Source organism: Saccoglossus kowalevskii, chromosome 6 (genome assembly GCF_978046115.1).
Source record: "Saccoglossus kowalevskii chromosome 6, keSacKowa6.1, whole genome shotgun sequence".
NCBI classification, from domain to species: domain Eukaryota; kingdom Metazoa; phylum Hemichordata; class Enteropneusta; family Harrimaniidae; genus Saccoglossus; species Saccoglossus kowalevskii.
Window position 1 is genome coordinate 12,568,056 of NC_140646.1, and position 15,723 is coordinate 12,583,778.

General features: G+C 34.6%; 1 protein-coding gene across 1 annotated transcript in view; it reads right to left on the minus strand.

The window, feature by feature from the left end:
• The window catches only part of LOC102806769 (WD repeat-containing protein 89-like), a 44,165-nt gene that overhangs the window by 13,069 nt on the left and 15,373 nt on the right, over positions 1-15,723 (minus strand). The window contains exons 6-13 of the mRNA XM_085500062.1: positions 13,038-13,140; positions 7,932-7,995; positions 6,270-6,293; positions 5,657-5,788; positions 4,740-4,826; positions 3,467-3,511; positions 2,656-2,741; positions 1,708-1,813 (exon numbers count right to left, since the gene is read on the minus strand). Of these exons, the coding sequence (XP_085356188.1) occupies positions 1,708-1,813; positions 2,656-2,741; positions 3,467-3,511; positions 4,740-4,826; positions 5,657-5,788; positions 6,270-6,293; positions 7,932-7,995; positions 13,038-13,140 (647 nt within the window). The remainder of the gene's footprint in view (positions 1-1,707; positions 1,814-2,655; positions 2,742-3,466; positions 3,512-4,739; positions 4,827-5,656; positions 5,789-6,269; positions 6,294-7,931; positions 7,996-13,037; positions 13,141-15,723) is intronic.

A 15,723-nucleotide genomic window follows, 5' to 3' on the forward strand; every position in this document is an offset into this window, starting at 1 on the left:
AATGAACAAATCTGAGAGAGGTCCACATGTAGTACCTATATATGTAATATCAAAGCAATTGCACTTGCGGTTTTCAACAAGAAGTCGAAAATATCACTTTTTACTAAAAATGACAAAAATATTCACCAAAATTAGAGAATTGAAGATATCATCATGAAATGAACAAATCTGAGAGAGGTCCACATGTAGTACCTATATATGTAATATCAAAGCAATTGCACTTGCGGTTTTCAACAAGAAGTCGAAAATATCACTTTTTACTAAAAATGACAAAAATATTCACCAAAATTAGAGAATTGAAGATATCAACATGAAATGAACAAATCTAAGAGAGGTCTACCCAAGGTACATATACACCAAGTATCAAAGCATTCAGGCTTGTAGTTTTCAAGAAGAAGTCGAAAAAGTAAAACATTGACACGGACGACGGACGACGACGACGGACAATCACTCATATGATAAGCTCCGCTCGACAAAGTCGACAGCGGAGCTAAAAAGATTACAGTACATAGACCGCATACATGTATGTCTATTTGTGAGAAAATAATGCATTATTCAGTATTGAACGCGCATTTCAGTTATCAGTAGTATCTGCATTTCAAGGCAAATATTAACAAACTTCTCTCACGACAATGATTTAAATCAGTAGCAATTTCTTTCTCCCAATTTTACAAAAAATGCGAGAGGAAATTAGAATGAATGAATGAATGACTGGAAACTAATATGCGGGTGAGAAATTTAATAGCGAAAAACATTAATTATGGAATGTCGTTTCAATGACTAAGCACCACTTTACTGCCAACAACTTTGGATATACTGTTTCAACAAACATAAAGTTTTGTACATTACAGCAAAAAAACGCTGCGATTAAAGATGCGGCATCGTATTTCATGTACCGTTTTACTGAATACAAAGCGATGACTGCTTAAACAAAAGCGGATGTTTTTACAACAAACAAATTTAATACAACAATGTGAAGGCGAGATTGAGATTTTTGTTCACGGGTGTAGACTGTCTGGGGGGTTGAAAACAATGCCGTGTTATGAGAATGGAAAGTGATCTTTTAAGTCTGATTGGCAGCGTAAGTGGTTTCGGAAGTAGAAATATTATACTCTGGTTTGTATTTCACTGGAGAATTAACAACTTGATAATATATTATGATTTTTATATTGCAATATATGACACTATAAACACCTACAATTGACCCTTGACCTTGACTTACCCAATTATCCCACTGCAAAGACCTTACTATTGACCTATGACCTTAACTTACCCAATCATCCCACTATAAACACCCACAATTGACCCATGACCTTGACTTACCCAATCATCCCACTGTAAAGACCGTACTATTGACCTATGACTGTGACTTACCAGAGTTATTATCCTGACTCACTTGAGTTATCTTACCGTAAACCTTCACTTACTGTGCCTCCCCATAAAATGGTGTACAGTTGATCTATTACATACCAAAGGTATTCCCATTGACTTTCATCTTTATGCACTTGAGTAATCCTACCATAAACACCACACAGTTGACTTTTGACCTTAACATAAATCCTATTGTAAACATAGCAGTTGACCCCTGACTTTCACCTACTGTGTTATCCCACTGTAAACATAGCATGATTTACCCATGACCTTGACTCACCCGAGTTATTCCATTGTAAAAACCAAACAGCTAGTTGAGCCATGACCTTGACTTACCGAGTTATCCCATTGTAAACACCGTACAGTTGACCCATGCCCTCCGTTTAACGTGTTCACAGGATGTAACACCTCTTTTCCAACAGTTAGAAGTCGTAGATTACCACTGTGAAAAGAAGCACACAGTCTAGTTTATAATGAAAATCAAATAAAATCAAACATCAGAAAATCACATCAGTTTATTTGTTATCCAAATGACACAATAATAAATCTAAAAAATCAACATGTTTTTTTATTTCAATTTAAGATTTTCATAAATTTGTGCTTTTATTTTAATTTCAATTTTTTTTGTTCTAAATTCATTTTTTAATTTTTTTTTAAATTCTGACAAAAAGTCTAGAATAAAGCTGTAATTTGTGATTTTATTTTAATGTGAATTTAGTTTTTTCTAATTTCTGAAAAAAGCCTAGAATGAATCTGCAAAACAAATATTAGTCATGGAAGGAGCAAACCGAATGTACTGCCTGGTGAAATATGAAAGCAAAACTGGACTAGGCTAAAACAAAATAAAAACAAGATTTGCTTCTGTTCCTGAGATGTAAGAAAAAAATGGTGCAGTGTGTCACTTTCTTTACTTTCTGTTTTTAGTCATTTTCTTCTATTTTCTAAATATTTCGACAGAAACAAGAAAAAAAAAAGAAATTTGTGAGTGACCCCTTTTGAACAAATGCACACATAGCCAATCTTACTAAACTAAAATCAAAAACCATTCAGCGCGTTAAAAAGAACAAATGCAGACAACTTGGAAAACCTCCTTAATTTTGTCTTTTCAGTGAATTGTTGGGAATTCCAATGAGGTAATTACTGCATCAATTTCACAACACAAACAATTTACGTCACTATCCTATTTTTTTTATTTATTTGTCAGAATCGTGACGTCATTTGTGAATTACGCTGTCTACTTAATCTTAGATGTTAGTCGTGTATAAAAAAATAAAATTATCATACCTATGAGTGCCTCCGAGCACGACAAGCGTCTTCAACGAAGAATTATAGAAACAATCTACTAAATATTCTACTTCGATACCACGTTCCTATAAATTTAATAAATAAAAAAAAATGATTGATGTCACTTGGCTTCTTCCACTCAAGCTGAACTCGTTAAATCTCTCAATACAAGCACACCATCCAGTAACAGACACTTTCTAAACTCTATAGTTCAAAGATATATTTAAATTTAATAACAGGTTTAGAGTACAGGTTTCCACCCACCCACCCACCGACCTGAAAATGTGCAAAAATTTAGACATGTATCATATTAATGAGAATTCAGAGCAAATTCAAATTCCAACATCATGCTTGGTACACTGCCAAGGATTTCTATTTCTATTCAGAACACTAAAAAAATTGAGGGCGCACTTCAATGACCGAATCACTAGTAATCATCATATTCAAATCGCTGGGTGAATACAACTATCATGTTTCAACCAATTTTAACTGTGGTTATCTGTCTATTTTGGAAAAAAATAATAGATTTTTGCAATGCCAGAAATTAATTTTACAAAGAAAATAGGATGTTACATTCATTCATTCTTACAATTGGAGGGACATTCATTTATCTGTGGGAAACCTAATGGTCACAGTGTATCAGTGAACAAGGAATTAAACAGTATTTCAAACATTCAATTCACATTATCATGCACACTGAATCATCAAGGATGGTTAGAAACGATTATAAGTAGACACACATTTCAGTATTTTTGTTGTGGCTCTACTGTAAATGAGACAATTTCCTGAAAAAATACAAACTAATACTTACGCCAAGATTCTGTCGAATATCATCAAATTTTGTGATTCTTGTTGACTGCAATAACAAGATGACAATAGAATTACATTTTAGCCTTTTCTCGTCCTAATTTTTCTGCACTTTTTTCCTATAATTCTTCAATAATTCTATAAATGAATGCTAATTTAGGAGCCAACAAAAATTGAGTCAATTTTCAGCTTTTACTCAAAAAAATTGGCTATTTTTTTCACAATCTTCTGAAGGAAAGTGTAGACTATAAGCGGGACTATTTTGTGAATTTGTGATGAGAGGAGGAAACTGGTGGTGAAAAGGTTAACACAAGAGAATTATTGTTTCATACAATAATTTGCAAAGGCAAGTTGTATTTTATTTTAATTTTCATAAAATACTATACATGTATTTTTGATTTTTCATGAAAATTGAACCAAAACCTTGAAATGTCAATGACATTGTCCTTGTCTATATTTTGATGCTTTTAAATTTCAAGAAACAATAGGGAGAAGAAATAATGTCAAGGAAATTTTATTGAACCAAAAAATATATCCACAAGCATATGAAACCACTATGACTTGCCTTTATAGCTAATTGAAACATAATAATAATAATAATAATAATAATAATAATAATAATAATAATAATAATAATAATAATAATAATAATAATAATAATAATAATAATAATAAAATAAAATGACTGCCAGTTAAATTAGCAGTCTGAGAATTCATATTGCTTATGTGATATATGTGATGGTTAGAATTTGCCCGAATTGTGGAAATAAAAAATAAAGGTTCAAATTTTAACATTTTTTTTATAACATCTGGCCATTGTTTAAATTAAATCATGTGTAGAATTTTTTTTGTTGCTAACACTTAGTGCTCTAGTGAATGGATTTACAAAGATTCATATGTTTCCAACTACTGTGGATGGCAGTAATTTGAAACAAAGTTGAATTCTGGTGAATTTAGATCATCAAATATTTCACATAATAGTCCCTAAAGTTCAATAAAACTCTATGAATTTTAAGATGTGATGAACACATTTATAAGTGATGCACATGATGACCTGAAACAGTTTATATTATTTTATAAATTCTCAAATCTATATTTTACAATGCAAACACATGTCACATTCAATATTTAAATTGAAGTTTATCATGTTTATTCTGTGCATGCAAGAAAATCTGCATATGAGGTGGTTCCGGGCCATTCCATGCATGCAAGTAGGTCCAAACTATTTCTTGCATGGGAGACGAGAGCTAGTATAGATAGAGCTAGCTAGTATTTACCTCCACTGCATCCCAGATCATGATTTGTTCAGTGTGCGTCAAACAATAAATGTATTCACTATTAGCACCACACCAGTCCATACGACTCTAAAATGAAAATATGAAACAATAACAGCATTGGTCATTATTACGAAATCTTACGAAAAATAGAAATGTCATAACAATAGAACACTGTACAGCACATGTGCATTTGCAGCCTATCTTTTTTCAAAACCCAAAAGTGTTAATTACAATGATTTGCCATGATTCAAACATTAGACAATTACTTCAGTGCCACAACAGTTATGTAAATACATCCATCGCTATTCTCATTTCTAATTACTGATTATTTGTCTGGATCAAACAACTGCCTTCTCAAACAACCTCATATATATTCATCAAGTAATATGAATCAAACAACCTTATGCATATTCATGAGGTAATATGCATCAAACAACGTCATGCATATTCATGAGGTAATATGAATCAAACAACGTCATGCATATTCATGAGGTAATATGAATCAAACAACGTCATGCATATTCATGAGGTAATATGAATTAAACAACGTCATGCACATTCATGACCTGAAATTTACAAATTACAAAACTCAAATCAAAGGCAATTATACACAAAATATTGTACTGGTATATACCAGTACCTGTACATGTACACGCATGCTACGATCATTGTTTGATTGAGATGTATATATACATGTATATACCGGAGGTCATTTTCTACTTTCTAGATGTCAATTCAAGAGTTATAGAAACACATTCATTGCTCCGAGTTTCATTCGATGTGGGTCACATGCATGCATACAATTGCTGTTTTATATTCAATACAGATATTGTCATCAAGCTAACATACCAAGACTTGAATCAGTTTAGATTAAAGAACGTACGATACTGTAAGAGTCTATGAAATCTAATACTTACGACTGAAGATTCTGAATTGAGGGTTGTAACGAGTGCATTTTCCTCGCTTCTTTGACTGATATCAAAAACACATACCAGACCATCGGTGGAACCCGTAGCAAGTGCATCTGCATTGGTGGGATGAAATTTGACCTGTAAATAAATGAAAAACCTAAAATGTTTTGACCCAAATACTATCCACGACTATAAAAACTGTTGAGAGATTTTGCAATCAACAAGATTCCATGTATCAATGGCATATATATACATATATATACCATATGTATATTGTTCTATTGCAGGCGCATCTCTTTATATTTATTATATGCTAGATTAACATATATCTCGTATTGCCCAGCCTTGTTGCGCTACGGGAAGTACACCCTCACATGAGAAGTTGTTTGTTTGACTTTTTCCTGTTCGATATGGGACTCATAGCAACGTATACAATGCGTGTAAAATACATTGCTTATTTACAAGAAATTCGAACATGCGCTGCGCAACGACCACCACGCTCTAATCATAAACACATAACACTTATGGTGCATACTACACATCATTTGGTTGGGGGGTGGGGTTGAGGGTGTTGTTTGTCAACTAAACACCGACAAAGAATAATGAACTGACATGTTACCTGTTGTATGACAAAATGATTGTGCTATCCAGCAGAAATAAAGCAGAGAGAATATCATGTAAGAGAGTTAACGACGTGGACGACAAACATTAATCTTGCGTTCACACACAATGTCAAAATGCTTTGATAGCATGCACACAACAAAGAGATTTTTTCAAAACAAAAAAACAATAGAAGATGACCATCAACAAAATTTACTATCTAGGGAAACCGAGATTTTGACAATATAAAGCACAAGTTCCAGATTCTGTACTTCTATTTTAATAGTATACTCACCATAGTGAATCAGCAATTAATGCAAAAACATTTTTTCTTTTCATGATGGGAGAAAATATTTTGGTCAAAACGACATTTAACTAATGTTTAGCAGAGCTGTGCTTTTTATTATTGTAAAAATTGTCAGTGACTGTTCAATACAACATTATCATCACTTTAACATTCAATTGGCCATATTTGGGGATTCGGTAGCGATGCAATTAGAGACTAGACAAAGGGAATGACACAAGGCAAGACAATGCAAAGCAAGCATGTTAATTTCAAATGAGAGTGTGTGAACAAGGTTAGTACGCAAACGGACTATCATAATAAACATGCAATCTACAAAAAATACAGATACCCAGCAACTCGACTGCATCTAATACGACATACTGCCCTCTAGTGTCAGCAGGGAACATTTATTTTGTTTAATTTTTTCGTAGTGGAGCCAAGTTACTGGGTACAAGGATGTTAACATAACCTAGTTAGCCTCTAAACATTTCAGGGGGTGGGGGGGTGAATAACAGGTTATTCTGATTGGATTGGATTGTTAGGATACAGTTGCACTGGCAGGGAGATAAAAATCTACAAAATGGATACCTACACCTGCCTAATATAGGAGGGAAGGGAGAAAAATGGAAACAAAAAGTTTTCAGTAATACAAGAAAAAAAAACAAGTTGTGTAGACTTGAATTATATACAGTGATGGTTTCCATGGAAACATAATTGTCAGTGAATTTTGAACAGCACATTATCCAATGTGGTTAAAATCTGATGCAGGTGTCACCTCAATTTATTTATTTTTTATTTACTTATATATATATTTTTTATTATTGTCATATTTTATTTGCTCTCATGTTTTTTTATCCACATCTACTGTTTTTTTGTTTTTATTTTAACCACTTAAAAATATAAATCAATAAAAAATATGGCAATTAAAAACAAACAAACTGAAGTCGACACCAACATCGGTTTTTAATCAGACTGATTATTATCTAGCAAAATTTTTCAAGTAAATTGGCGTATTGAAGTAACACTATCATCAAAACTGCCCATGTGCATGTGGGAGACTCACAGAAACATGTATGGCTTACATAGCGATGTCGTTATTTCAGTGAATCAATAAAAAATTACCAAATCAAATTATATGATGGGACTAAGTCATATTTCAAGGTTGTTTGTGTTGATAAAATATAAGTTACAACCATGATTTTTGTTTGCCAACGTTACAGCCATACTGCGCTTAAATTACTATACACAGTGCATAGTGTGTATTAAATGCACAGAAGAACAATAATAAATGACTAGAATATACAAATGCGCAGTTCTGACAAAATCAACTAAAACTAAATAAAATTTTGCTTCTGACACAACTTGATATTGATTTCAGGAGAGATGTTGACTTACCTGTGTGACATCGTCTGAATGTGATTCTTTGTAGGCGCCTAGGAGATTGGTAGATCTACAATCCCTGTCAAGCGAGAGATAACGCACATTATTATCGGGTATAAACACATTATCTCTACCGTTGTACATCAATATAATAACATTCCGAAAGATGAAAAGATCCCCAGGAAGGTCATTAATGATATTTATCAAACATAGAAATAAAAATCACTAATATTTTGGATATGATTCAGTGTTTTCAAAATGCACAGATATCTCGGTAATATTTTCACGCTGTGGCGTAACTTATGTATGCACACTATATATTCCTTAATGTTTCCAATGTTGTTGTACGACTGTTTATAGCCAAATGCAGAACCATTTAATTTCTACTGCTATATTTCACAAAGTTGTGTGATAGTCACTCAATGAAATATTCACTGTTACAAAATTTAGCAAACTTCTGCATAAATAAAGCACATACCGTTACAGTCTATTTTGTTATAACATTTGATCATGATTTCCACTTGCCCATGATCAACAAAACCTGAGCAATTAAACTTAAAAGTTCGCTAACACACGTCTTTAGGAACTTTGCCAAATTATTCTTTGTGATTGGCTGTTTTGAAGAAAAAACTTGTTTATGAACGTCAAATACTGTAAAACATGTTGAAAAAGCGGCATGCAATTTTAGCGAATTGTGGTAAAATGACGTAATAGCAAAATGTTGATTTAGCGCATCTCTCTTGCCATTGTTGCTTTCTTTGTTTGGCTGCCATTTTGAATCGATAATAAAGTCATTAGCGACATCTTGAATTAGCGAATCAATTGTCTCGCTAAATTCATGAAAAAGACATGCTCGCGAAAAAGACATGCATGTATTTTCAAATCTGAAATGGCTGCCAAAATAAGGTTAAACAGAATAGGAAAATAGCAGTCATAATTGTTTTCATAGAGACAAATTTGGGTACCTCAAATTTTATTTGCTCTGTCATTTTTTTGATGGCACTTGGCAAAATATTAAGAATTTGATGTAATTTGAAATTTTTATTTACCGTACACTAGTTTGCCAAGGTACATGTACATGTAATTTGTCAATAACAATTGCAAGAATTGTGAGATGCCCCTAAATAATTTTGAAATGTCCTTAGTTTGTTATTATTAAATTACAAAATATACCGAACGCATAAATCAATTTAAAGAGAGATTAACAAAAACATTCATGACAAAATCTATGGATATAATTTACCAGAATCCCTGATAATTCAATAGAATAATAAAAACACCATAAATATGTGCATTTAGCCCAAAAAGAGAATCTAACAAAGTTGATTTGTTATGACGTTAACTTAAATAGTAATTCAATCACCGCACAACTACTAAAGGCACTCAAAAATAAAACGAATAACACTAAAGCTGGCAATAAAACAACATTAACGACATAATTCTAACCTTTTAAAAAAGTGTAATGTCATTTACAGCACGCAGTATTTACAGTGATGGGCATGCGCATAGGCCTATGGAGTACAGAGAAATTGTGCAGAACTGTTGTTTTTATGGAAATTTTGAAGAAACTTTCAAAAATACAGAACAGAAATTCATGTATCTTCTGTTCAACAAAAGCGCCATCCATTATTAAAGAACTGTCAAATTTCCTATTCATTTCACATGAATAATGAGACACATAGTCAAACATTGTATTTTATTTTTTAAATGAATTGAAATTTATTTTATTTTATGTTGAATATATACCAATACGTTATTCTATATTTCTTGTTATTAAATTGTTAAAGGAATAACATATTACAAGGGACAATAAAATAAAAATATTATTATTGTACGCATAATCACCTGAGAGGGAATAATAAAAACATAGCGTGCATTGTATTTGAGTGTATAGTTGTTGCAACCATTACCAGCATTACATTATAAATTGCCCTGTATTAAACAATGATTTGATCATGACATCATGTAGGTGGTTTGAATTTGATTTGACAGTGTACATTTCTTAACGCTAGAAAAAGTTATAAGAATTTATGCTCCGACATCACACAAAAATAATTGTGTCTACATTCTATGTAACGGCAGTTTACATTAAGTGGTATATGCCAGAATTGGGGTTGGGACACAGCTGATGACGTCTGTGCTCGGGAAAAATAAGCAATATATGTAGACGATGTAATTGACAATGATACTAGAATTGTTTATAATTAAAAATGGCCGATCCCGATATAGCAAGTCTCTGGGGATCATTAAGTAATTTGTGGTTATATACGCACAACATGTCAATCAAATGCGACATTGATTGATCATCAGTACACAATAAACACGCAGCCAGATGCCGGAAATGAAAATCACGATACCAGGTAATTAAGTTGCGATCTGATATCCATGTCAAGACTACAGATTCCAGCGTTTTAAAAATTTAACAAACAAGATAGAGGAAAGAAATAATGCATGCTACTTAATTGAAATTTTTTACGTGGAATCAAAGACTCAGATACTGCTAAATTAACGATATTTGTTTCCCAATAATTCAATTTATACCAGTTTTATACTCGTAATGAACACTTGTAAGTTGAACACTGAGAAAATAGAAATGAGCATGTCGCTATGGTAACTAGTATACTAATATAATATACTTCTATCAATACTTTGGTTTGAGAGTAACTGCATACATTTCTCGTATTTCACAATCTCACCATATATACTGTAAACTGCTTTAGTTTTGCCAGACAAATTTTCGGATCAGAGAAAATCGTGAAATTTTATAGCAGTGAAATTTTCCCTAGGGTTCTGTAAGTGTCAGTGACTATTCAGAATTTTGTCTTCATGAATGCCATGAATGTCACTTTACAGAATATCTCGACTAAAGGTACAGTAGAGTTTTGCGCATAAATCCTAAAACATTACCGGTAATCGCGTTTCTGTATTGATTTAATACTTGGCAATGCTGAGGGGGCTATTTCGCAGGGATAATACTTGGAAAACACAGACACAGGGAAACACGTACAGACAACATTAATAATTACGGATGTTGGACTGAGTGTTGGAGAGATGATAATCACACACTGTGGAAACTAAAAATGTATTAAGTTAATTTCACATATTTTTTGTTTTATGACATTTGGCATTCAAAACTTTAAATTTTTTCTCAAATCAGTTTCTCCAATTCTTATATATAAGCTGTTTGTTATAGACAATATATATATACATTTAACTTTTCATTAATCATATACACTAGGGCAAATACCATAGACAATTAAATGGTCTTGAAAAAAACAAAGTGATATGAATCAACCTTCATGATTGAAAAAAAAAAAAAAAAAAAAGATGCCAAGAGCAAATGAGCAAGTCAGAGATTTGTTTGATCAATTGGATGAGATATATTATACAAATGAGAAACTGATTGCATTTCCAAAAATGTCAGCGTAAACGATGTGAAAAAGAGCGATAAAACGACTGCAATTAAAGGCAAACAAATTACACTATCACAAGAGTTCATCAACCATGCGTCAAAAAGACAAGACAGGAGTATGTCAGTAGTGAGTTGAGATTGATATCGCTAAGCAATCAAAAAGATAAATATAGAAAACTCGAGGTTTTAAAAGTTGATGCAACATAATAACTGATGATAATTGCATCATGGATTATTACTTTCTGTATGCGATAACCTGTTACGATCCATGTGCCCTACAGCGTAGTTTCAACGATAACCTTGCTACAAGGCCGCACGATAACTGATTAACGACTAGGAAATAAAACACACCAGCTGAGTGTAAATAAAGTACTGGTAATGTTATAATAATTTGCATATATTTTTTTTTTAATTTTCTTAATCATCTGTTAGTTACTAGTATGAAAATGATGATTTTTGTCCTATATCACATTTTCAGGTTTTTTATGGATTACGTATTGAAGAAGGAGAACTTTTCAGTGAAAAATGTTTTCTTTACAGGTTTTGAAAGTACCTATTCCCTCTTAATGAAGTGATAGATTTTATAGGGGGTGCACCCCCTAAAATCGGCAATGAAGACATTGTAAAGTGCATATATACCAGATGGGATTTGATGCATCAATAAAAACCTGTCAAGAAACATTAAGCTGCTCTCTGATTGGTCTGACTGTTAAGCGTTAGGGTTGGGTAGCCAATCAGGTACAATATTGAGAGAAGCTTCACATTGACAAAGGCCAGACTTTTCTTATCCATTGTTTCGCGAACCCTCGAATGAACAGGAGCCGAAAATGAAATATAAATAAAATTTTATTTCAGCGTAATCTTGCACCCGCCGACTTGTAAGTGCAAAAAAATGCTAAAAAAAATTATTTTTATCTTCATTTTTTACCGCTCGCCGCATAACATATCCAAGTTGCATTTTCGTGGGAGTATCATGATCAAAGTATCGAAGTCTCGCGCAATTGAGAAACAAGGTTATACATGGAATAAAATTTTATTTCATTTCTTCTCTCCGAACAATGATGTCACTTACAGTTCTTTGAGAATCACACAAATCTAATGGAAAAAAAGAATTAATTTTATTTTTTTTCCACCCTCCACAAAACAATTGCTTTATAAAAACTAGAGAAAAGTCTGGCCTAAATGAACCTTAATTTTGGAGCCAACAGACAAAATTTGTGTTAATTTTCAGTTTTTACTCAATTTGGCTATTTTTTTTCCAATTTTCTGAAAGTGCAAACCATAAATGGGACTATTTTGGGATGAAAGGGGGAACTGGTGGTGAAGAGGTTAATTGTAGAAATACAATGATCATGTTTTTTGCTGTCTTTTAAAAAACATATATATAATATAATAATATATGCGAATATGCAAAAACAATAGATGACACTGCCCGAGATGCTGACCTAACAAGTTCTGTCGCATATTTCATTAGAATTTTTAGAAATTGGCGTTTGTTGCCCAATCTTGTGGTCACATCACAGTTCATGCGACATCAAATAGTGATCTTCATCACATACAAAGTCATTTGCATACCCTTATCTCATGTATCCTTGATTACACACATACTATAGATACAGACAGGCTGTAGTAAATGGTTACCATGGGAATGACTTATTTAATGTAAATTGATCAATTGGATGCTTCTCTAGATGACTGTATTAACTTACCAGAATATAATATATGCGTCTTCTCCTACAGACTCTGTTCCAGCACATACTATAGTATCAGTGCAATTTACATCAAAACTTGTAAATTTGTTGCCAGGGTAACCTGAATGCAGAATTCAAAAGATTAACTGTCAGTTTATATCACTAGAATAGAATTCATGTTCCGGCAGTGAGTCATCAAATTAAAAAAAAATAAAGAATTTTAGAATTATCATCAAATATAACAAGTCAATGTTAAGAAAATAGTCCCCATATATAAATGTAGTTGATGTGTGATGTATGTGTGAAGTTTAAACTTGATTGGCTTGTATGAGATACGGGCTCAGTGGATCTGCATGCATCTTTTAAACAAGATAACTATCACTCACTGCAGTCCAATTTGGCAACTGCAGCAGTCACATTTGGACACTTGCAGTAATCACATTTGGACACTTGCAGTAATCATATTTGGATACTGCAGCAGTCATATTTGGACACTGCAGCAGTCACATTTGGACACTGCAGCAGTCACATTTGGACACTGCAGCAGTCACATTTGGACACTGCAGCAGTCACATTTGGACACTGCAGCAGTCACATTTGGACACTTGCAGCAGTCACATTTGGACACTTGCAGCAGTCACATTTGGACACTTGCAGCAGTCACATTTGGACACTCACAGCAGTCACATTTGGACACTCACAGCAGTCACATTTGGACACTCACAGCAGTCACATTTGGACACTCACAGCAGTCACATTTGGACACTCACAGCAGTCACATTTGGACACTCACAGCAGTCACATTTGGACACTCACAGCAGTCACATTTGGACACTCGCAGCAGTCACATTTGGACACTTGCAGCAGTCACATTTGGACACTCACAGCAGTCACATTTGGACACTCACAGCAGTCACATTTGGACACTTGCAGCAGTCACATTTGGACACTTGCAGCAGTCACATTTGGACAGTTGCAGCAGTCACATTTGGACATTTGCAGTAATCACATTTGGCAACTGTGCAGTCACATTTGGACAGTTGCAGCAGTCACATTTGGACACTCACAGCAGTCACATTTGGACACTCGCAGCAGTCACATTTGGACACTCACAGCAGTCACATTTGGACACTTGCAGCAGTCACATTTGGACAGTTGCAGCAGTCACATTTGGACAGTTGCAGCAGTCACATTTGGACATTTGCAGTAATCACATTTGGCAACTGTGCAGTCACATTTGGACACTTGCAGCAGTCACATTTGGACACATTCAGCAGTCACATTTGGACACTCACAGCAGTCACATTTGTACACTTGCAGTAGTCACATTTGGCAACTGCAGCCAGTCACATTTGGCAACTGCAGCAGTCACATTTGGACACTTGCAGCAGTCACATTTGGACACTGCAGCAGTCACATTTGGACACTCACAGCAGTCACATTTGGACACTCACAGCAGTCACATTTGGACACTCACAGCAGTCACATTTGGACACTCACAGCAGTCACATTTGGACACTCACAGCAGTCACATTTGGACACTTGCAGCAGTCACATTTGGACACTTGCAGTAGTCACATTTGGCAACTGCAGCCAGTCACATTTGGACATTTGCAGCAGTCACATTTGGACATTTGCAGCAGTCACATTTGGACACTTGCAGCAGTCAAATTTGGACACTTGCAGTAATCACATTTCAACACTGAAAGCAGTACACACATGTCCACATATTTAGTCACTTGCAACTTGCACATTTCAACACCTGCAATTTGTCATAGTCCTCATCGCCCAATTGCAATCATGTTATCAGTAGCTTAAAGTCACACGTAAAACTATACCTGAGCAGCAGTCACATTTGGACACTCACAGCAGTCACATTTGGACACTTGCAGCAGTCACATTTGGACACTCACAGCAGTCACATTTGGACACTCACAGCAGTCACATTTGGACACTCACAGCAGTCACATTTGGACACTCACAGCAGTCACATTTGGACACTCACAGCAGTCACATTTGGACACTTGCAGCAGTCACATTTGGACACTCACAGCAGTCACATTTGGACACTCACAGCAGTCACATTTGGACACTTGCAGCAGTCACATTTGGACACTTGCAGCAGTCACATTTGGACAGTTGCAGCAGTCACATTTGGACATTTGCAGTAATCACATTTGGCAACTGTGCAGTCACATTTGGACAGTTGCAGCAGTCACATTTGGACACTCACAGCAGTCACATTTGGACAGTTGCAGCAGTCACATTTGGACACTCACAGCAGTCACATTTGGACACTCACAGCAGTCACATTTGGACACTCACAGCAGTCACATTTGGACACTCACAGCAGTCACATTTGGACACTCACAGCAGTCACATTTGGACACTTGCAGCAGTCACATTTGGACAGTTGCAGCAGTCACATTTGGACAGTTGCAGCAGTCACATTTGGACATTTGCAGTAATCACATTTGGCAACTGTGCAGTCACATTTGGACACTTGCAGCAGTCACATTTGGACACTGCAGCAGTCACATTTGGACACTTGCAGCAGTCACATTTGGACACTTGCAGCAGTCACATTTGGACACTTGCAGCAGTCACATTTGGACACTCACAGCAGTCACATTTGGACACTCACAGCAGTCACATTTGGACACTGCAGCAGTCACATTTGGACACTGCAGCAGTCACATTTGGA